General features: G+C 42.9%; 1 protein-coding gene across 2 annotated transcripts in view; it reads right to left on the bottom strand.

The window, feature by feature from the left end:
- map3k10 (mitogen-activated protein kinase kinase kinase 10) overlaps positions 1–24,397 on the bottom strand; it is a 176,900-nt gene that overhangs the window by 140,934 nt on the left and 11,569 nt on the right. Inside the window, exons 2-11 of one of the 2 annotated variants that reach the window (XR_011584183.1) lie at positions 16,658–16,838; positions 15,741–15,889; positions 12,816–12,991; positions 12,189–12,435; positions 11,288–11,410; positions 11,054–11,192; positions 9,663–9,775; positions 9,275–9,561; positions 7,701–8,235; positions 5,499–7,415 (exon numbers count right to left, since the gene is read on the bottom strand). Coding sequence is in view for 1 of the 2 variants with exons in the window: in XM_070829934.1 (XP_070686035.1) it covers positions 7,015–7,415; positions 7,701–8,235; positions 9,275–9,561; positions 9,663–9,775; positions 11,054–11,192; positions 11,288–11,410; positions 12,189–12,435; positions 12,816–12,991; positions 15,741–15,889; positions 16,658–16,838 (2,351 nt within the window). In the remaining variant the exon portion in view is untranslated. Of the gene's footprint in view, positions 1–5,158; positions 7,416–7,700; positions 8,236–9,274; positions 9,562–9,662; positions 9,776–11,053; positions 11,193–11,287; positions 11,411–12,188; positions 12,436–12,815; positions 12,992–15,740; positions 15,890–16,657; positions 16,839–24,397 lie in introns of those variants that run through there. The other variant, XM_070829934.1, reaches the window with a different exon arrangement.

Genomic DNA, 24,397 nt, shown 5'->3' on the forward strand with positions numbered 1-24,397 from the left:
AACCTTTTATCGCTAATACTGAAGCTTCCCAGACATCGATAACACACCAAGGAGGCTCTGGGCAGCCTTAGTGCAGGGAAAACAATCACACACACATCTGTCCTGACAGTCCAGCACTCGGCTTTAGGGCACATCAACAAGAGGCTGCCATTTGAGATTTCTTAGAATATTATAGAATAAACATCTTTATTGTACACTCACTTGGAAATTCGTATTTGGCTTCAAAGCAAAGCACATGGCTTCAGTTTGTCTGTGTGAAAACGCAGAGCTGCGAGGACAGATAACACACAGCATTAGCATTAGACAGCACGACTGATGATACAGTTAGTGGATTTCCATGGCTAGCTGTCAAAAGACACATAGACACATAATTTGCTTCTCTTGTGACTTGTGAAGCCAAATCATTGACAATGCAAATATTGCTTTTGTGATAGCTTTACCACAGGCTTAAATCTGCCTGCCCTGTTCTGCAGAAGGTTGGATTGACGATTTGTGAAAGCATGACCTGAATTTCCCTTGTCTCTGACGCCATGAAACTCCTTCCCGTGTGCAAGCCCACCTCTTGCATGTAACGTGCGGCTCCAGAGAGTTACTTCAGATGTATGGGATAGGGATTATATCTGCTCTAGTGCTTTCTGTCATGGCATGCTGCCACACTGTTTGCTCATACCTCTATTTTATTCATTCTGCCCTTTATAGATAAACACAGAAGGTGGTGACAGACTGTGATCACAGCAGTAGGACAGGTATCAAAAGAGGTCTTTAGTAAATCAGGGTCACCTTCTGCCTCAGCCAAGGTGAGACATAAGAGGTAATTCCACTGGTTAGGAAGTTCAAAACGGGGTGGAAGAGGAAATCAAAGAAATAAGCTGTAAAAGATTTCCCCTCCCCATCTTTCCGTGACCTGCTAGGAGGTGAATAGGGATCTAAGTGTGTCAATGGGACTCTGGAGAGACGGCACCATGCGTTGAGGGGACCGGCATGATACAGAGAGGCTCCAGTGGAGGGAGAAGTAGGCCAGCGTCAGCCCCAGTAAAGCAGCTGCAGCTCCAACTCACTCAGACACAAGATTATCATCAGGCATCATGTGGCTTAACGTACGTGGACACCTGAGCGTTAAACCCAAATATAATAAACTTCAGGCATTAATCTGCTTCTCTAACAGCCTCCACTAATCTGATCTGAGGTTGAAGTTGAAGTTCTTCTTTATCAAACTGAGAAAACAACTTATTTATTGAAGCAAGCCTTTGTCTAAAACACTGATTCCCGGCATTAGGAATCTTCTGACTATATTCTCAAATCAATCTGATTCCCTGACAGCTGTACAGTCCTCACCATAAAGACTATTTCTAAATTTTTCATTGAGATTTTGTACAATTGGAAGAGGCCCACACTATAGGAAACAGCCTCAAACCAACACTTAAGTGTGTGGCCGGGGGTGTCCACATAGTTTTGGCCATGTAGTGAACATGGCAACATATTCTTGAAGGAGAAGTTGGACATCTTGGGAGATTGTGTGTTATTTATTTATATATAGCATAAAGACTGGAAACAGCTGTTTGAAGGTAATAAAATCCACCTACCAGCAGCCCCAAAGCTCACAGATTAACATGTGGCATTTCCATTTCCCAAAATGTCGAACTATTCCTTTAAGTTATGGTACTTGTTTTTGCACAAGTTGTAAAGCACTGATTATCATACAACAACGAAGAATGTGAAATGCTCAAGAACACAAAAGATTCCAAAAGATCTGATTTTATTAACATTTCTCAGCTTCTTCAGACTAAAACGCCGGCCGCAGGCGCCTTCCTCACTCTTAACGTGCCTCCTCTTTCTCTCTGCCCCGACATCCCAGAGGAAATAAATCAACAAACAACAGTGAGAAATGGCACCTGCAGGCTCGGTCTCCATGGCTGCCTGGGCTGAGCCTACTCACCCACGGGCCCTTTGGGGATAGGTCTCCTCCTGTGGTCCTCTCTCCACGGCACCGGTCCGCCATCTTGTTATTGTCTCACTGTGCTAAGTCACTCTAGCTCAACATGTGCTTCGACCGTCTTGGGGACAACAAGCTGCACATAAAAACAGGTTCATCTCTGGCCGGCAAGTCGCTGTCGGTGCAAATAGAGACGCCTGATGTCTACATCAGTGTAGCTTTGAGAACAAACAACAAAAAGCACAACAAAAGAAGAGACGGACAAGTCAAACTACTGGCTGTGTTATTTTTGCTCTTTTGCTTTGATGTCATTTGAGGTAAATGTTTGTCAAATGTCAGAGTAGTTTTTGTGAATATATGATACAAATGTACAAAAAAAAAGAGAAAAATGGAAAGTTTTATGGTTGTGAAAAGCTTTACTTTACTGAATTACTTTATGAACGGAAAAGAAAAGCAAGTGATAGAAAAGAGAATTTTACTATAGCTCCTCCACAGGGCTGCTTTGTGGTTATGTCTGTATTTGTTGGTATTTTCGTTGACGTCCCTTTCGTCAAGGCATCCAGAACTGGCTCAGAGAGTGTGCAATGACCTTTGACCCCCACCTCCTTCAAATGACCTTTCATCTGACGACCAGTTGCGCCGGAATGGATGAAAACTCTGAGGGGCTTGTACCAGAGGGCCGAGCCACAGATCTCCATCCTGTGTGTTTCTGAGGTGATGGAGAGCCGACAGAAGGACACAAAGCTGGGGACGTCAAGGCTACGACTGAGTTTTTGTCTCTCGCCTCGCTCCAAAGAGGCCTTTTTCCATCCAACATCCAAACATAACAGGTCTCCATCACTGGTTTTAATGAACTGCTAGCCCGGGAATGCACTATTGATTGGTAAATGAAGATTATGAATAAAGTTTCAAACAAAGAGGAATATTATTGTTGTCTGGTCAGAGCAATGTTTGTTTACAGGTGTTGGGGAGTACTACTGCATAATGTTTAATAATAATAAAAAAAAAAAGCTTTATAAAGCCTTCTGGCCTTATAGTTGCTGTTCTGGAGCTTTTAATCATAACACATGATCTTCATCAGCAGTTGCTCAGAGTGATGGATTTGTGAATATTAACATTTTCAGGACTTCCTGTCCATGTTGGCTTTAAACTGACTTTTTAAAGGTCTTTCCATTTGCTGATGAACATCATGTAATGCAATTGAAAGCTTCCTCAACTTGAGGGACATAAAACATGTCAAGTAAACTTTGTAGAAACGCTACTTCCAGACCCCAACGTACTCAGGTGTGCTGCATCCTCTGGAACAAACGAGAGCAGCAGAGCCAAATCTGGGGCTGTCACGAACACTAAAGGGTGAAAATCAAACCAGCAGAGGCTGAGACATGCAGACATTTAGAGACATTAGTGAACCTCCAAAAATACTGGATCCTACATTTCCCATAATGCAACCAGTAGCATGTTTATTTATTAGACCCCTCCTGCCTGATGAACTTAAACCACATCTTTCAAACTAGACAACCCCAGTGAGACACGTAAAGTTTCTTCTTCAGCTTATTCTGACCTTAAAATACTTCCTCACAGACCGTCTTGTGAAAAAACCTCCTTCGTGGTTTAATGATCTGGAAAAGATGTAGTTTAAGACAAAGAGAGTCCTTCTGCAGATCTGAGGATGCACCAACTGGCAGGCAATCTGGTTAGTTGTTCACTTCACAACAAAGAGAGAAAGGAAAAAAAAGGATGATGGGCCTGAAAATGAAGTGAGGAAGAAAGAGAGAAAAAAAACACTTGTATGTGTGTATGTGTGTGTGTGTGTGTGAGCTGTGAACCAGCCAGGCGATACTCAGCCTGTCGAATCCTTTCTGCTGGCTCTTTAACACCCCCCTCATTCTCTCCTTCTCTCTCACTCTCTTCATTTCCAGGCCCATCATAGCCTTTTTTCCCTTTTCCTCTTTGTTGTTGCTTTTAATAGCATCACCATGGAAGTGAAGAGGGGTTGCTAGGTAACTGGCTGGCGTCTGGAAAGGTGTTTGATTGGCGGCCACACTGACAGACACAACAGTGGAGTGTGTGTGTGTGTGTGTGTTTGCATCATCAGCATACACAGCATACCTCTGGATTCATCTTTACGTTCAAAGGTTGTCGTGTCAGCGTGAAATGCCACATTTTGCTGTCGTTCTTTCATCTCTGACATCTCAGGTTTAATCCTAAAGTCTTTGTTAACTGCGCTGAATGCGTGACTGCACCTTCATCTGAATTCAGGGGTAACTGCAGTGTCAGAGAGCGACTGTAGGAATTCATTAGATGGAGAAAAACAGCAGACTAGGAAATGATATGACATCATAGGACACAGCGGTGACACCCAGAGGACTTTTTGTGTTACTGCAGCTGCCTTTGTGTCTGCTGGTACATGAATGTGACCACCAAACAGTTTTAACTCTTCCGCAAACAAGCACATTTACTAAAGTACTGCATTAAGTACAATTAAAGGTACTTGACTTGAGTAATTCCTATATTTAAAACCCTTTATTTCTACTCCACAACATTTCAGAAACATACAGTAAACTCATGAAATTCAACACCTTTAAAAATTGTTTACTGTTACAAGTAAAAGTGCTGCTTTCAAAATCTTGTGTAAGCAAAAGCACATTTAAAAGTACTGATGATGCAAAGTGACCCACTTTGATATCATATTTATTATATTACTGGATCATTTGTGAACATTGATGTGTAAATAACTTTAATGACGCAGCTGGTACTTCTGCTTAGATTAACCTGTAGTAACACGTCATGATTTATTACCTGATTCATTAATCTAATTCTGCAAAGTAACTAGTAACTAAATTGTGAAAACTAATGTAGTGGAGTAGAAGTACAAAACACTGCAGTACTTACAGTAAACATACTTAGCTACATTTCAGCAGACAATGAATCCCCCTTTAAACTTCTCACATAGATAAATTCAAATAAATATTCGAGGCTCAAAATATTAGAGAAAAGTAAAAGAAAAAGATGAAATCGCATTTGTCTAACAACTTTTTTTTTCCTTTTCGTCCCTTTAATCCTCTCAGATTCATCATGTGACCCTTTGAAGTATTTTTACATTCTTGTACTGCTACTTTTACTTAAGTAAAGGCTCTGAGTACTTCTGACAAGGCTCCATGCGGTCACCTCATGGATATAATGGATGGAATAAAAAAAAATCCAGCTGGAGCACCGACACTGAAGCATCTTTCTTTGTTTGTTTTTTTTATTCGTCTTTCATTCATCACATTTCACACTTATTCCTCACTGAACCCAGAAATGTCACAGGCTGAGACTTGGAGACAACATGGACGTTTCAGTAAGCAGTTTCCTAGGTTTTCCTTGGTTTTTTTCCTGTTATATTAACAAATATATACAGATATCCCAGGAAGAGCATCGTAATAATAATTAAACCTTTCCAATAATAACAATAAATTTAATAAATACTCAGTGTTCTTAACCACAAGAGGAGAATGAGTTTGGGCTCACTCTTCTACCGACGGGATTGTCGTCATCCCATACAAATAATAAGACACACACATACACGCATATTCACACACACACACTCAAACTCACCTAGAGAAATTTGCACTGTCAAGTAAATACCACCTGCAGCCTAGACGAACTGTCCACCGTGCGAAAACAACTCCGCAGATAAAAGTTGATTTGTCAGCCGAGTCCACAGAGAGACACACTAGTTGCACGACGTGGCTCCTAAAGTGCCATCGATGTTGACGACAACAGGTCTGAGGAGAGTGTGAAGCTTCTAAACAGTCCGACGTGGGCAAGAGGTCGACGCTGAAATCGTTTTCCCTCTGTGTTTCCTCTTTTTTGTGTCCATTTCAGTGGCATGAACGGGATCCATACAGAGCGCAGCTGACTGACTGCTAGTGAGGAACGATTGTCGTCCCCAAAAGAAGAAAAAAAAAAGACACAAAAAAGACAAACAAATGAGAATGTGTGCATCAACCGGTGGTCTTACTTTGTAGCGTACAGCGAACCATTCACACACAAAATAACATGCACTGAAAAAGCACCAGCACGCGAAAAAAGGAACCCATTTTGTTCTTCCACACATGTACGGTAATATATATACACACTCACACAAAGAGAAACACACCTGGTCTGCCAAACCAATAGAAAAACGTTGTGCGGTAGGGATGGTGCAAGCACTGAGAAAATAAACTCTGTGTTTTACTGTACAAGGCTGAGGATGTAACCAGTCCACCAGTGCTGTGAGAAAAAGGCTTTCTCCTGTCTCAGTCTCGGAGGGAGGAGGATGATGACCCCCGTGCAGGGAGATGACACGAGTGAGGATGAAGGCAGAGCTGACGAAAGGAGGGTTTGTGGGAGATGTTTGTGCACTGGCAGAATAAATGGCGTGCAAAATAAGAACAAAGACACTCTCTGCTATGAGTTTTAAACAGTCCAGCTCCTCTCTTCAGGTCAGGGAAACACTCCTGAAAAACAATTAATGTTGCAAGTAAAGTGTGAATAAACGTTTTTTTTTTTTTTGTGGTCTTTGGAGTGAGAGAAGGGAAAGATGCAAGCAGAAAGTGGACAGCTACACAGACAGGCAAAAGCACAGGAAGATGAGTAAAAATGAACAGTTAGCAAAGTCAAAAAGTGGCTTTTTAAGTACTTGAATGGCTTTTGAAGGTTGTGAGTCTTGAAGGAAATGCGACCTGGTCATGGGGCACTAAGAAGCAGGAAGATGGCTTCAAAGGAGGGTAAGAAGTGCTGGGTAAGGTAGGTGGGTGAGCACACTACAAGGCTTTTAAAAGGCCTCTAGGCCCCTCAGTGTCGTGCAGGTTAGAGAGCACTATCAGGGCAAGGCTTGCTGTAAGGGTTTCACACCTTATTTGGACACTAGAAGGACACATGAGAGGAATGGCTTCCAGTAAGTGCCTAAAACATGACAATTGGGATGTTTTTGCAAACTTCAGTGAGCGCACTTTGCTCGGCTCAGACATCAGTAGGCTTTCCTTATCGAGGCCAAGCTCTAAAGTCCTGGAACAGGTTCGAATGCAAAAAAAAAAAAGTTTGCTTTCTGTTTTTCACTAGGAGTACTGTTGTCCGCACAGAGTGGCAGGCTTTCGCTGTCCGCACAGAGGAACAGTCTGATCCAAACTCTGGCCCTCCATGTCCATGTCCATCAGGTTGGGGCGTGTGGTGCTGGCGCTGCTGTCCCCTGAACCGAGGGGGCTGTCGCAGCTGCTGCCCGGCGACGAGCTGAGGGTCCTGGAGAGAGAGCCCAGCTTCCAGGGGTCGGCTCTCATCCGGACCGGGGTGGGCCGCGGCCGGGGGGCAAACTCCAGTGTCTTGGGTCTCTCCAGTGGGCTGATGAGGCAGAGAGGATCTTGGTCAGGGATCGGTGGAGCAGGGGCTTTACGCCGATGGGGGACCGGGAAGATGGCGTTGGGTTCGGGGAGGCGGTGGATGTCCAATGTGTCCTGTGTACCTGAAACACAGGATGTTTATTGTCATTGATGAAGTAAAAATGTCAAATATTCTCTGATTCAAGGTTCTCAAATGTGAGAATTGAAACACTGAAGAGACTTCCTGGTTAAACGTGAGGATGAAATAAAGCAAAAACAGACAAATATCTCACCAAATACTGGATATGTCAGTAGGATGTTGTTGCGACATGTATGATCAACAGAGTATGAATCAACAGCTGTAGACTCTTGTTAGTAAACACCAACCATATGTCCCTTTAACAAGCGTGCTCTAAATCATTTGTCACCTTTGTTAGCAATCTTGTGTGGAACTCCCGGTGGGGGAGGCATGGGCATGCTTCCATCCGACGGCGTCCTGTGGTGTCCCAGAGTTTGAGCTCGCGGTCGTATCGCCCCGTCTGACGGGGTCCGTCTGTGTCCTCTGTTCAGGGCCATGGCTGCAGACACATGGGTGGGCGTGAGCGACTGGTTGGGCTCCTTCTTGAAGCTCTCCGCCCGTAGGTCCAAGAGGGGGTTGAGGGCAGGAGTCGGTGGCGCCACCGGTGTTTTGACCCCCATCATTGGGGTCAGGGGGTACTCGTCTGGGTCGGAGGGAAGAAGAGACTTGGTGGAGTTGCAGTCAGACAGAGAGGACAAAGAGAGGAGTGTAACAGAGGGGGAAGGGTCCATGCAGGGGAGCGCTGAGTCGTGATGTTTGGACAGGGACAGGGAGAGGTTTCGGCTGGGCGGAGAGGTGCTGCGACGGAAACGTCCTGTCCGCTGGAAGAGACCCTCCTTCTTCTTACGCTGCTCCTCTCTGAGGTCCTGCTCATCCTGAAGCACCTGACAACAACATCAGGTCACATTAACAAGCTGCAGAGCCACTGAGCAGCGGTTTCACTACAATAAAATCTATGCTACACTATGTTGTTGTGCGTCTTTTAAAGATAAGTTACTTCACTTCTTTGATAATCACTTCCTCCCTCTTTTACAGCAACTACAGCAAACGATTACATCTAAATCGTTACTTTCATCGATCCTCTCATTCTACACTCTGCATCTACCCTGGTAAGACACTCGTTTGCTTCCACAACACACCGTCCATGCAGACCTCGGTCCATGCTGACTCGACAGCATCGCACATTTCCTGCTGATAATTTGGCAGCTCGTTCATCCGGTTTCATCTCATCCCAAAGGTGATCTGTTAGTCTGAGATCTGGAGACTGCACAGGTGATTTGAGCCACATCACTGATACTGTGCATCCCTGATACTATCATGAGGCAACACATGCTTTGGGACTGTATACAAGTGTCTCTGTCTACAGGAGGAAGCTGTTTATTCAAGCATCTCATAAAAGGGGCAAGGAATGTGTGAATGAATGTATTGTCGTCTACTACAGTTTAGAATTGTATTAACCTCTGAGGGATATTTCTGCAGGCAGGCTCGTAGAATAAACAGACTCGATAAAAACAAATTAAGAACAATAAAACTTCACATACCGGTGAGATCTCGAGCAATAAGCAGAGAGAGTTGAAAGTAAAAAATGGCTGCTCCCAGTTATACAAAAAGAAAACTAAAATCATGTATGTGAGTAAACATGTAGTCTAAACTATCAGCTAACATGCTGAAAGTACCAACACTATACATTATACTAGTATTTAGTGAACATGGTGATTTGATTATTGCATTAATGCCCGAAATATCACGTTTGACAATAAAGGTTTGGTCTGTTCACGTCTGGTAGGGGATTAGATTTGTGTTTTTATCGATTAGAACTGTGACTTTCACTAACGTTGACCTGTCTCTTATGTTGAGGTTTTATGCAGTCACAGGAAGTTTATACCATCCGAAGTCTCTCTGTTCTTCTTGTTGTTTTCTTACCTGTAGTTTTCCCAGCTGCAGCAGGTCTTGTCCGAGGGCGACAGACGCGAGCAGAGAGGCGCAACCCAAAAGCAGCATATCGCTCTTCTTCCTCTGGCTGCAGCGGCGGAGCGAGTCCTGGTAGCTCGCCCCCGTCCCGCCCGGCCCCTGGCAGGAGCCGCCAACAGCAGGCACCATGTTTGGCCCCAGACTGCCCCACAGGGACCCCGAGTCGTCCGCAGCCCCGTTACTGCTGGTCTCTGAGGGCAGCAGGGACCCTGGCGACTCCTCAAACTCACCACACTCCTCTGTTTAAGAGAAGGACAAAAAGGGAGATGAGGTTAAGATGAGATTGATTCTTGTCACAAAGTTAGCGATGCACAGATTACAGTGAAGACACAGGACTCACCCATTTCATTGAGGCTGGAGAAGCCAGCGGTCATGGGTGCGTGCTTGGGGGACTTGCCCAGATTTGGTGCACTGGACGACCAAACTTTGCATCCTTCGCCCAGTGATTTCAGCCTGCAAACACATACTGTGTCATGATAAAACAAACTAACCGAGTGCCACAATGTTGTTTTCAGAGAGAAAGAAATAAGGATCAAAACGGTTCATGTCTTATGACGACAGCTGTCACACACAACATAGATTTCTTTTTGTCCAAATTTCCAGAGATAATTTCTGTCCTTCTGGCTGGTCAACAGGCTGTAATGAGATACTGATCGAAAGGTTGCGTTTCTATTTGTTACAAGAAATAATCTGTTCAGAAAATGGTGGTTTCATTTTGCCTCTAACAACTGTTGTTTCAGTGGGTGACCAGATAACAATCCAATGTTTGCCACTGCAGTTTTATCAGGTACGTTGTGTTTTGTGATATCTTCCTACAAACATGACATCTACTCAAGTACTGTAATCAACTACAAATTTAAGATACTTGTCTTTTCTTTTCATGCCTCTTTCTACTCCACAACATTTCAGAGAGATATATTGTAGTTTTTACTCCACTGGGTGATGAAGTTTACTTGAGGTGGATGACTTTTGGATAAGAGGACATATTTACAAGTGTATGAAACCAGCGTATTAGACTACTTGGTGACGAACAGAGCTCTGCTTTCATGATGAGCTGCTGGTATCAAAATCATCCAAATCTTTGACTCAGAAGATTCAGAATAAGTTGCAGTTTTCCATTAATCCATATCCATCCATATCCAAGTCTGTATTCGTAACTGTATCCATATCTGCATCCATAAATCCATATCCATATCCAAGTCCTTACCCAAATCCCTATCCGCATCCATAAATCCATATTCTTATCCATATCCCAACCGCTTCTGTTCCTGAGTTATGATGAATAACGGCCAGAAAAGTGTTTACTGTTTACTGATGTCACTGTGCAGTTGACCTTTGACCATTTGGATATAAAACGCCATCCCTTCGTCATTTTTATCTCAGTAGACATTTGTGTGAAATTTTGCCATATTTCTTGAGTTTTGGCCAACAAGCAGATTTTGCAAGGTCATGGTAAACTTGACCTTTGACCTTTGGCCAACAAAATCTAATCAGTTCATTCTTCGGTACGAGTGGAGGTTTGTGCAAAATTTGAAGAGATCCCCTCGAGCTGTTGGTGACACTTTGCATTAATGAGAGTGGGACAGAACAACCTGAAAACATGCCTGAAACCAGCGCGCAGCCATAATGAGCTGCTTATTTTAATACTAAGTAGGTAAAGAAATGTACACCATAAAGTTTTATCGTGCGTTTATCAGATATTTATCATTAATGTCTGGCATGTGCACATACTTCTCCTCCCCTCCGACCCTCTCTCTCTGGTGGGTGGAACTCGGCCCCCAGGTGCGTCCCTTCTTCTTGCTGGTCGACAGGTCTTCCTTCTTACACACAGCGCTGCGGCCCCACGTTTTGCTGCCGTCGCTCGGTGTCACTGAAGGACAGCAAGGAAACCCACGTTACGCTCCTTCTTTACTGTCACTTCCTCTCACACAGGATGATGTCTGATTTCTGGGTGTTTGCACTCACATCTTATGGCTCTCAGTCGGGGAATGACTCCGGGGCTGGCAGGCGGCGTGGTGCACTCGCTGCCCTGAGTCTTCCTCTTGTCCACACTGGGGGACGCCTGAACTGTGATCTTATGCTCAAAGCCTACAGGAGAGTGAGGACAGAGAAGATGTTACATAAATCAACCCTCATTTGATGGACATTTCCATACAGAGTCGCACTGGTGGTCGTGGGGTTAAGGTGTCGGCCATGAACTGTAATGTCAGTGTTTGTATCTGGTCCCTCCTGATTTCCTGCCTTCTCTCTACTGTGTCTCTCTAATGAAGGCATACAATCCTCCCCAGAATCATAAATTATTAAAGACAAGCCAGGCAAGTCTTCACCAAGCAACCTGTGCACCATAAAAATGTCCATATTGCATTTCCATAAAGCAGCAATATAATATAATCCCCAGTATAACATATACTGTGGTTTTCCTACATACAATTCTAGTTGCTGAAAAAACAATTAGTCCATTAATCAAACTTTCGTAATTTGTCATTCATTTGTCAAGTAAAACTGCTACATTTTTGCTGATTATAGTTTCAAAAAACAGTTTGCAAAATATTCTAATGAAATAGTTAAAATCTCCCCGGTTTAAAGGAGAATGAACATGAGTGCTGGTTATAGGTGTGACATATTTTGAGGAAAGGATGACTGCACACTAAGCCACAGCTTACTGAGTGGTTATCCGCTCTTCAAAATAAACAAGATTGAAGGGGCTTTGTTATGTAAAGATGTAGATCAACTTTTTTACTCTTAAATCTGGAAAAAAAAAAGAAGCACTATGTAACGGGAGGTGGCATCAAACTGGAGCTCAGCCAGTTTTGTGAGTGATTAAAGCGAACTGAGCCATCTGACTGCAGCTCCTCCTTCCACCCACCAGAGGGCAGGCTGATGCAGTTGCTGTCTCTGCCCAGCTTCAGTAGCCGGCTCTTCTTGAAGTGGCCTTTTCTTTTCTTGACGCTGGGTTTCTCCTGGTACATCTGATGGATGATGATGTTCAGCTCTCGCTCCACGATGTCGATCTCCCTCTCGGCCAGCTCCTGCTCTCTCCTCCGCAGCTGCTCCTCCTGCTCCCTTTGCTCCTCGGCCGCACGGGCCAGCGCCTCCTCCCAAGACCTGAGCTCCTGCAGAGAGGAAGAGGAAGAGGAGAGAATGGGAGGAGAGGAGGGTGAGAGAATGGGAGGAGGAGGATGTATAGGGGGAGAGGTTATTAGCATTGCAGCACCTCTTCTAACACTTCATCTGGCAGCAGGCGTGTTGCTAAGGTACTTCTAATTTGCAGGAACACCTCAGACAGACGGTGAAATGGTGATATTCCCCTCAGCATCAAATTGAAATGTGACTTTTTCTGCTAAATAGCTCTAATGAAACACAGATAAAAGTCCTCAGAATTACAAATCACCTTCCAATTGACATTTACAGACAGTTTCTTTAACTGCAGTATATTATCTGAACCTTTCAAAGACTAATTCTGTGTCTCGATCCGTGTTTTCAGGTTTCCCACCTTCTCTTTGGCCCGGAGCTCGTCGAACATTTGCTGGATCTCCAGCCTCCAGTCTTCTTGTAAGGAGTGAAAGGACTCCAGAGGCATCTGAAACATGGCCGACTGCTCGATGGCCAGCAGTCGCCTCAGGATGCTGGTGAAGGAGGGTCTGCTGCGGGGGTTTGGGCTCCAGCACTCTGAAGGGGAGTCATAGCAACAAGGTATTACTGCGGTTACTGACATGTTTTATGTATTTCATAGCCATGATCAGATGTTATACAGTGGTACATGTGACATATAAAGCAAACAGGTAAGTTGAAATACCATTACTACTGTGGGTTTGTGTGATGGACGTCATCACATTATTTAACATTCATTTGCCAGAAGCTTTGGTCCCAAGATAAGCACATGAACTGTAATAATCCAACTGTCTATTTATATTTTGTAGATCTTTGCAAAAAAAAAAAAAGTTTTTCTGAAACTATTCAGTTACAGACAGCTATGTTTTAATTTGTAAGACAATCTTCTTCTCACCTGCTATGACTCTCTCAAAAAAAATGGTGCACGGCAGTTTCCATTCACAAAACACCAAGTTTTACAGATACATAAAAATGTGTTTCAGTTTCTAACACACGCCTGGATTACTGTAAAGGGGGAGTTTTATCAGATCAAAGTTTTTCTTTCTATCCCAAGAAAAGACCAAAGTCATCATCACCATCTTTCTGATTTCCCTCCCCTGTCCTGTTAAAAACATACATCTTTAACAACAGGATTCAAACATGATGTTTCGTTTTTAAAAGGGGCTCAGTAATTTCCTTGCACTGTAGTTTTTAGCAAATGTTACTCAAACAGGATTTGTAGGGAACTATTTCCAGTTCTGGTGAGTATTTAAAGCAGCAGGACAGCATGTGTGTGATGGATTCAACAAATACTACAGTGTGTGTGTTCATAGTAATAAAGGAACAGGTCACCCAGTAGAACAGCGCGGCTAAATGGCTGCGGTTACATCGACAATATTTCTTGAATCCAATTGAAATCATTCTGATTAGAGATTCCCACTAAACTGTTTTCATGGACGCTAAAGTGACGAGATAAGATGTGCGTTTATGTTCCTCTGCAACTGTTCTGACATGCGTCCACTGTGAAGCGCCTAATCTGCTGGAAATATTGTAGAAGAAGAAGATGTCACCGTTATCTTTGGGGCAAACATGTGCAGTAAGAGTACATTTATTCCAACCTGAGAGAAACTAGTGTTTACATAGTTATTAGGCACTAATATTTCTATTTTATATAACAGATTATCAAAGGTTTACACCACCCCTCTTGAAAATCATTTCCAACCAGGTTGGATTGAGCCAGTCTCTTATGACTGAGATGGTTACATGAGGCATTTTTAGTCTGATTGTGCTCTTATTTATATTATTAGTGGAATATTGGGATCCATGTAAACACAGCTATTGTGTTTTTGATGTTTTTTGGGCAACAAAGAGGAATAAGACATGTCAGGCTCTGGCTCTGCAGACAACACCTCAGTGAGTAGGATACATTCATTGTGGGTTTTGATCTTAATTAGAAAATTCAGAATATAAATACACTTTTCGCTTCATCAACCCACCCTTAAAAACACAGTTACAGTGTATACAGTCAGGTTATAAATATAATTTATAACTTATCATTTCTATTTCAGACTAAATCATGAATTATTGGTCTAGATGTCATTCTCTTTTCTTTCTTTTTTTTCATTTCTGGCACTATGGAAGGCAACATGAGAAGTGGAAGCGAACAAGATGGGACAACATATGGCAACCATCATGAGCCAAACCCTGAGTGACAGTGTTGCAGAAACACGATGCACACCTACAGACTGATCAGTACTGTCTCTCCGACACTACATCACAGACATAATCGTCCACAAAGAGATGCAAATCGAGAAAAAACATCAACAAAGGCAAAGTAAACTGTGTAACCAGAGAGCTGCTTCACAGACTAAAATAAAGCTTATAGCAGGTAACATTTATTTAATAGGTAACCGAAATTAGCATAAAGAGTTTGTGGATAAAGTTGGAGGGAGAGGAGATGAAAGTGAGATGATGACAGGAGTAAACAGAGTGTGGAGAGCAGCGAGGGATGAAAAAGGAGAGATTAAGGGATGAACAAGGATAAGATGAAGTGGAGTGAGAGGGGGTATGAGGAGGGAAAGAGCTTTAGGAGCAGAGTGGGAGGGAAGCGGAGGGAGGTGACTGAAGTTGGCTGCTTTGCTGACAGTTTAAGAAACAGCTACCTCTTTTTTTTTTTTTTTTTATTACGACACAAAAACCCGGCCTGCAGCTTGAGAATAAGCACATTAAGGTAGTTTGGATATAAGGAAGGTGTGCGTTTAAACAGAGACGTCCTCAACTGTGAAACAAGAGCCGGTTAATACTCCACCACTGTTAACAGAGCGCTGCCTGGATTATATGCAAGGTGAAAAGGAGAAATCCGGCCCAGGGGAGCTCAGGCGCAGGACTGCGCGATGATGTATAAAAAGCAACTTAATGAAAGTGTTCAGACGTTCTTCATCCACTTTAATTCTTGGTGTACATCTCAGCCCCCAGATGAAAGATAAAATGGTTTTGTTTATTTATTAATTTTTAACTATAACCTCAAAAACTCAACTTAGAGTCAGCGCATGTGAATGTCAAACATGTCAAAGTGACTTTCTGTATCTTCAGTGACATGTTTGAGGTCATATCTGACGGCTGATGTACAGTACAGGAAAAGCACAAAGACACATACAGCTGAACTTGAATGAATGGAACAAGTGACACAAGCAGGAGGACGCCACGCTGTTTTCACTCTCTTTCTGAGACAACCTGAAAATCACTTTCTCCACGAGGACAGAAGTGTTGCCGTGTTATTCTTGGACTTAACAATCAGTGAAAGCGTCCAGGTGGTCGGGCTGCTTACCTCCCAGCAGCTGAGCAAAAGGCTCGGGGCACGTTGACGGGATGGGGAGTGTTAGCTTGTTCATGGCAACACCATAAGCCACTGCCAGAGCGTCTATCTCCCGGTAAGGGACCTCGCCGGTCAGCAGCTCCCACAGTAGCACACCGAAACTGTGACGAAAGACACAAGGAGAAGACACATGTGGAAAAATGCTACGTTGTTTTCATGTAATAATAACTGAAGCATCTCCATGACAATCCGATGATGAAGGCCAGGAGATGCTGCTGAAAGCCTCCAGTAAATCAACCTTGTACAATGAATTTTTTTGACAAACTTAAAACTCTTTTGAATTTTCCTTGAAGGACACAACAGCACTGTGGTATTTGGAGAGAAACTGTGAACATGTGAACATCTAAAAGTCTGACAACGTCTTTCTTTAAATCAGTATGCAAAGTTAAATAGACAAGAAAAATACTTACTAACCAGTGGAGGAGAATAACTACTAAATACTTTAAGTACAGTTCGCTTATTCTACTTAAGTACTTTTACTTAGGTGACATTTTAAATGCAGGAGTCTTGCAATGCAATGGAGTATCTGTATAATTGTAATATCTGTATAATATTGTACATACACTGAATAACATTACATTTTAAATAAAAATATTTAATCCGACTTTACTGGGCTAAAAATCGAGTCATATAAAGTTTCATGCACCTATTGACATCTGTGAGTTTGCAATCATTATGTTTTATAGCACCTCAGCTGAACTGAATCGTTACTGTTTGTTCTCAAAGAACCCGTCTTAATCAATAATTTAGACCAATATTCTACATTTAAGCCTGATTCTTATCACTGGACATACGAACAATATCCTGAGTTCAGAGTTCGCTGTTTAAATCAGGTGAAATAAAGTGGGACACAGAGACGAGCGCGGCACCTCCACACGTCGCTGCTCTTGGAGAAGAGCGAGAGCTTGATGACCTCCGGCGCCATCCAGGCGTACGTCCCCGCTGCGCTCATCTTGGTGGTCTGGTGCCACTCTCTGGCCAGACCGAAGTCTGTGATCTTCAGGGTTTTACCGCATAAGTCGTCCCGCTCCACCAGCTCCAGGATGAGGACTGAGGAGGAGGAGGAGGAGGAGGAAGGAATGACAGAGGAAAAGGACAGAGACAAAGAGCAGTCTGTGTTATAAGATGACAGTGCTGTAAACAGATCAGACAGAAACCTCCAAACAGAAACAGACAGCAAAGATCCCAACGAGTTATTAGAATTGTTACAGTAAAAGTCTTTAAATCATACGACTGTAAAAAAGACACACAGTTCATTAATATAACAAAAATGAAGTGTATTTTTATTGTAAAGTAAAGAAGATTTACTGGTTTCACTTTCTTCAATGTGAATATTTGCTCATTTTCTTGATTCTTTATGAAAGTTATTTAAATATATTTGGGTTTTGCACTGTTAGTCGAACAAAACAGGCAGTTTGAAGACCTCAGCTCAGTGTCACTATTTTCTCACATTTTACTAACCAAATTATCAATCTATAGAGAAAATAATCAGCTGATTAATCGGCAATGAAAGGAATCCTTAAATAGTTCAACAAACGTGTATAATGAATAGATTTTCAGCTCAGCTTTTAAAATCACATGTTTCCGGGTGATTTTTATTAGTGTTACTGAAAACTGAAACATGAAATCCAGTTTCTGGTTTCCTGGTTAACAGTTTATCTAATTTTCAGGTGCTGGGTCTCACTATCACCTCTCTTTGATAGTGTGATCTCTGTGTGTATTTCCTGTGGCAGCCATTTAAATTCATATATATTATCCTTGTTAAAGTTAGCATTTAACCTCATCTCAGTGTCTCTGTACGACTTCCTCCTTCATTTCCGTGTGAGGGCTGGCTATGGAAATATTTGGAGTGTACACAGTTCACAGGCACTGGGAGACAGGTGGGGGGTTGCTCTCTGCCTCTCTCACTTATCTACAGGCGTATGCAAAGGGTGGTGGACACACACACACACACACACACACACACACACACACACACACACACACACACACAGAAGCATTCACGTGATAAAGGTGTGCCTCTCTGTGCTCTGCTCTGTCTACAAGCGCGCTAGGAGACCAGTTTCAGTGATAAAGAGCTGATCTCAGGCCGGTCTGTATTTGAGTGATATTTCCAAGGTTTGAGAGAAGCATTCACATCACGTACTGAAGTAAAAGTGATACCACACTGAAAAATACTCAAATACCAGTAAAAGTATTGCACTTAAAATTTGACTCCTGTCTAGTGTGTTATAATGGATCAACCTGGATATTATTACTGATGCATTAACATGTGAGCAGTATCTAAATTGAACTCTCTTGTAAATACTTTACAAATAAAAGAACAAATACTACTTTAAATATTTTAAACCTGTAGTGCAGAACTTACGTCTACCCAGTAATTACACAAACACTGTTGAAGCGAGCTCATGATGCATTCTGATTTTATGGGTTTTATTTATTTGTTTGTTTGAGTTTATTTTTTCGGAGCATCAAGAACTTCTTCTTGGAGCTTCTTAGGTTTTTCTGCCATCCTCCTTGTTGCTCACCATTTTCTGGCAGCATACAGACCAAACAATTAACTGATTAATGAAGAAAATTATCAGCGGATGATTCCATGATAAAATTATTGATTAGTTGCAACACAACTAATAACTACACTAGTAACTATAGCTGTCGGATAAATGCAGTAGAATAAAATGTATATTTTCCATTAAAATGGGGGTACATTGAGTAGCAGTATAAGGTAGCACTAAATGGGGATGTAAAAGTGGAGAAGGACTTAGAAAAACTGCCTCCAGTCGACTTTTCTATTCTGATTCTGTCGTCTCAGTGAGGGACAGCTGTCTCCTCGGGGCAAACTCTTTCTGTGTGTGTGTGTCTGAAAAGCAAAAGATGGAGTCCTTACAGACTGAGAGAGAACGAGAGGACGGGATGTGTTTGCATGCTTAGATGGGTGTGTCCTCCTCACATTCAGCCTTTCCTGGTTTGTTTATATATATATATATATATATATGAAGCACATCCATACGAGGAAAAGGACATCAGGCCTGCAGGGCGGGTGGAAACAGAGAGGACAGAAAAAAAGAAGCTGATGGCCGAGCGCAGAGGAAAGATAGAACCTGAATGGAGGCGTGTTTACAGAAACTCGGCGTGTGAGCAGAGCAGCACTTCCACCTGCTCCCTCACCCTGGCTCTCTCCCTGTTGTAATTATAACATCATCGTGTTACTTTCACACCTCGAGAATGTTTCCGTGCAGCTTCCTAACGCCACCTGCGCATGTTCATTCATCCTGCCAGAGGTTTTCCCCGCCGTCAGTATGCCATCCATACGTCAAACACAAAGATCAACGTGTTTGTATTCAGCTGGCAGCACAGAAACCTGAACAGCAGCGATACACAAATAACACCCGCGAGGGAAGCACATTTTATCCCAGTGAAGAAGAAAAAAAGTCCTCAAGGATGGTGTGGCTTTTACACCATGCAATGCCAACGCTGTTGGAAATGTTCTCAAAATAGAGTACAGCATACGAATGAGAAGAAATACTGCTGACAGCCTAGCTGGTTACTACTAAGTCTCCTCAGCAACATGCATTATGGGAAATATCACAGGCCTGGATGTGTCATTGATTAATCACAGTTTTATAAAAAAAATACTGTGATATTACTCAATACTGTGATGTACTACTCTGACACAGCTTGATATAACACCATTAGCAATGTGACAGTTGCTGCTGCGCTGCCATGTAACGCTATGATTAAATGATCCACTGTCTCAGTGTACAGCAGGTGACCCATTTCTTCTTACATGCAAAATATATCTGTCCTCTTTTAACAACTCCTCTGTGCAAAGCCCATATCAATCGGACTTAATCTGACTTATCTTACTAAATAAATGTTAAATAAATGTAACCTAGCTGATCGACAGGAGTCTGCAGCCATGCTAGCAGCTCTGTTAGCCTGTTAATGCTCGTCGTAATCAAAACTAAATGATAAGATGGATAGAAGATGAGGTCTAAAGCTTGTTTTTGGCCTCAGTGGTGAAAGTGAACATGCAAAGGCAGTAGTTGTCATGACATGGTAGTCATGCACCAAACTAATTAACACACTAATTAGTTTGGTGCATATGGATATAAAACAAAGTACTAGACAAACTGAAAAGTTAAACTCATGGTGGTACTTAGAAAATCATCTGGGGTTCATAAAATTCATCATAAATCATCCCGGGAGATAATCATCTAGTAGTTTTCAAGTGGTGGATCCACATAGTTATCCATGGAGCCACATCGGTAGAGTGCAGTTTTTTTTTTTTTACATTAAACAGCTTTTATATGAGTATAAAGTTAAATGATAATTAGTACTGTCAGTGGTTTGTGCTGCTGATATGAAGGCCCTGATGAAAACATCTGGGGTCCTGGTCTGGTGTGATGCCTTATGAAGGTGTACCAGGACGGGCGCATCACGGATATACACCGGTTTGTCAGTGAGAGAAGATTTGGAGGACTGCAGGGTTTAGGGTGGCGTCAGCAAAAGGGCACACAGTGTGAAACTTCACTGGATGTTGCAGTTGTGGCCACAATCCAGAAACTGCTGATATAGCCAAGAATAATTGATCAGCTGTCAGAAACACTGACGACGCTGATCGGGGTGTGGCCACACAGTCACATGAGTGACCAGAGTGGTGATGGTGTTTATTTAACCTTTATACTGCCGCTGTTCTTTCCTCCATCCTTGGACCCTGACCCCGGCTAAGTGTTGAGTAACAGCTCAAACACCGATAGAGGAGTAACCAGTGAGGCTTTAACCTGACTAATGATCTCCAGTCAGTGCAGTGAGCACAGGTGACACATTAGCCAACAGCCCACTCAGGTATAGAGGAATGCAACATCTTTTGACTGATGGTATTTCTAACTATTAACTATAGCAAATATTCTACTATAACTATAGTTAAAAAATCTTGTCTGGACAATGAGTATTTTATCTGTGAATTGGTTTTAAACTTTTGTTAAAAAATATCAATTTTACCTATTTTTAGACAGAATCTTAACGAATATATCCTCTGTATATTTGCATCTGTTTGTGTGTTTGTGTTGCCATTTTTGGCAGCTGTGTGTATTTCCTCAAATATAATAAACATTCCTTCATACGTAGAGTATGTTGTAAAACTGAGTCTGTCCAAACTCTGTGCCGCCTCGCCTTAAATAAACTACTGCTTGATGTTATCGTTGAGCTCTGGGCGTGGTCATCCCAGCAGTCAGCTGACTGATTTGGTCGGTCGGATCAGCTGATCAGGTTGCTGCGGGTGGTGCTACTTCAGTGTATACATCTGGGATGGACTATTTCTGATGCAGGTTTTTCCAATTTCTGAGGCCCAAATATCATCTCTCCACAGAGGTGTTTTTTTGTGTAGAGTTGAGCTAAAAATATGTTTTTCCTTGCATTGTAACTGATGAATAAAGTGGTGAAACTGACCTTTAATTTCTCTGCCTACTGTGGCTTGTTCTCAGCCTCTCTCAGTTTACAGTGACCTTTAAGTAACAACAAACGCTAAGAGTCAGTACGTTAAGGACATTTTTCTGGACTCTTTCTATGTTAGTTTGTCTTTTACTGAGGCGATCCTGCTGTTGCTCATGTTTACTCACAAGTAAAATCCACTTTTTGTTTTCATTTTCACAACAAATAAATCTAAAAAATGAAATTCAGTAAAAATGGTAAAACTCTACTTCTACATATTGGCAAAATTACAAATCAAATACGTCTCCCATCACATATAAAGACCGCCGTACTATGTATTTCTGCACATGATCTGGATTTCCTGACTGGCAGAAGCTCATGTTGAAGCCTCAGTACTTCACAAATGCAAATCTTCTGACTGAATGTCGCTCAACAATTCAGTCTGAAGAGGTACATGAACAGGGACGGACACAGAGCGCAGACCGGGTTAACTCAAACTGTTTCATGTTATTTTGGCTAAAGCTCAGTTCTGTCTGCTGTGTCATTAACTTGTTGTTATGGTAACAAGGGCAGGGGTCACAGGCCAAGATGACGACGCTGCTGAAGAAGAAGCATCTCAGATAAGAAAACCCTCATGCCCCTATGAGGACGCCTTGTTTTTCTTTTTCACTCTCACTTAATTTTTCTGTTAAAAGGGGCATTCCACTAAGTTTTGACTTCTCTGCCTTCTTCTGCCTCTTGCCTATTCTCTGGAAGTCCAGGACTAACTAGCTGCTAGCTGGAGTCCCCATTCCCAACTATATATGGAAAAATATCCAAAGATTAATGAAGTATAGTGTTAGTTCAGGCAAAGCACTTAAATCTCTCTTGTGTTAACTAATAGGCAGCTCTTAATTATTATTATTATGATTTATGTATGTTTTGTGTTGCTCTTTTCGAAGAAGCTTTGGAGGTTTAAATATTTGACCGAGGAAGAAGACTTAAGACACATTACAGTTCTACCGGCTGGTACATCAGATCTTTTTGAGGAATATGCTTCATCAGACACTGAAAAATTCCTGCATGGAGATTATTTCTCTTTGCAACCTCGTTCTTCTTCCTTTTCCCCTCATCAGTCTCTTTTTCAGCCTCCTCCTCCTCTCTCGTGCAGAAACAGGTGTAGTCAGCAGGGTGGAACAGCTGTTGTCGTGGCGCCAAGTCAGCGAATCAGGTCCAGCATTCCAACAAACCCCCGACAGAGTCTCTGATACCTCCCACTAAGTCTCCACTGCCTCCAACACCTCCATACCGTCTTCCACCCACTCTTCCCTCTGCATGCCAGGAGCTGCTGGCTGTCTGGGCACAACACCACCAGCTCAGTGCCGGTCCCAGTAGTCTGTCTCTGCTGGTGTGTATGAGCACGTCAGGGACACAAATACAGCAATTTGACTGACATGGCAGCAAGCCGGCGGTGCAGCAACACAGATGAGATACGGGCCCCTGGGATGCTGAGCAGCCAGTTCTCCACCCTGCAGGCCCCCGACGTCTCCGTCTCTGTTTCTACTTCGCCAAAGATCAAAACCTTTCCAATGAAAAAGAAAAAAGTAACCGCCCCCCCCTTCCAACCCTACTGCCTTGTGACTGTCTCTTCATCTTCGCATCCCCTCCTTTGCCCCCGCCATCATCCCATCTTGCCCTCCCCTTGCCCACTGCCTGACTGTCTGCTGTTGCAGCTGTCGCCAGCCTGGCTACGATCACAGCACACCGGGGAGAAGACATGGAAGAGGAGACGCAGGGAAAGCAAAGGAGTGGAGGGAGTCAAAAACTGGAGTAACTGAGAGGTAGATTGTGTGTACATAATGTGGGAGGTGGTCGGAGTCGGGGGGGGGTAAGAAGATGAGGAGGCAAATTGGGTGGCGTTCTGAAGATGAGGAATGGGGGAGGGGAGATGGAGAATGAGAGGAGGAAGGAGGCAAGAAAGGGACACAAATGACATGAGGGAAGAGCTGCAAAAATTAGGGCAAGAGAGGAGAATGAAATATTGGGAAGAAGCAGCTGAAAAGGGGGTAAAAGCCAGTGCAGGAGAGTAAGGCGAGATGGGGGAGAAAAAGGAACGAGCACTACAAGAAAGAGGGTAATAATGAGTGGATGAAAAGATGCGGGCTGCTGGAGGTAAAGAGAGATGACTGGAGGGAGAGCTTTTGTCGTTTTCCTGGCAGCACATGCCAGATGTCTTTGTATCTCAATAGGTCTCTCCATTTTCCTTTGGCTTTCACACATCTTGTCTCTCCAGAGATTTCAAGCAGATTCCAAGGAAGACATAATACATCCCTCTGAACATGCACAAAAAAACGTCTCTGTAACTTAAAATCCAAGTGTATTTAGTTCAAATGCATTGTGACAAATGCAAACACAGACATACAGTAGATTCACAGCTTGCAAACACTTTCCCCATCAAACCCGTTACGTTTATTTCACTAAAGGTTGAAAAATATAGCAGTATGGTATTTGCTTCACTTAGACACTGCAGGTAGGACATCTATCTATCACGTCTGCTGCATTTAGAGCATCTCAGCACATAACCAACAGCCAGGATAAAACCTGATGTACACCAGAGCGAGACGCGTAGCGAATCACTGGGTGTCTTCCCCGTTCCCCTCTGCTTTGATATGGAAGTTGTAGTAAATATGCTCCCATGTCATTGATACCCTGGCTTGGCTCCACTTGTACCACCACAGGCCATCAGGGCTCTAATCCTGAGCCGCACAGTGGCACAGTTTCACCCTGCAGCCATTCACTTTGTCTCCACACAAACGCAGCTGCCAGATTCGTGTGACCAGGCAGCTTCTCCCTCAGAAGAGATTGAGGTATTAAATGAGGCGGCTTTCTCTTGGCTCTTTTTGCGTGGAGTGTGTGTGTGTGTGTGTGTGTGTGGTATGAAAAAAGGGAGTACTTACAGTGTGGGAACTCAGAAGAGCTTTGACTCATCACAGATTTTAACTTTTGTGGCTCCTTTTGTTGGCTGAATTGTTCAGTGCAACAACTGCAAAAATATTGGGTTGTATGTTTTAAGAGACAACAAATCTACTCTTCAAAATCAGTGTTGAATCTAATTAATTTCCAAAGTAGGCAAAAGAGGAAACTGAAGCGTTTCTTCTGTAATAGTTTTTAGTTGAGTACAAAGAAGAACTGCAGAA

Source organism: Pempheris klunzingeri, chromosome 4, assembly GCF_042242105.1.
Source record: "Pempheris klunzingeri isolate RE-2024b chromosome 4, fPemKlu1.hap1, whole genome shotgun sequence".
In the NCBI taxonomy this organism is placed as follows: domain Eukaryota; kingdom Metazoa; phylum Chordata; class Actinopteri; order Acropomatiformes; family Pempheridae; genus Pempheris; species Pempheris klunzingeri.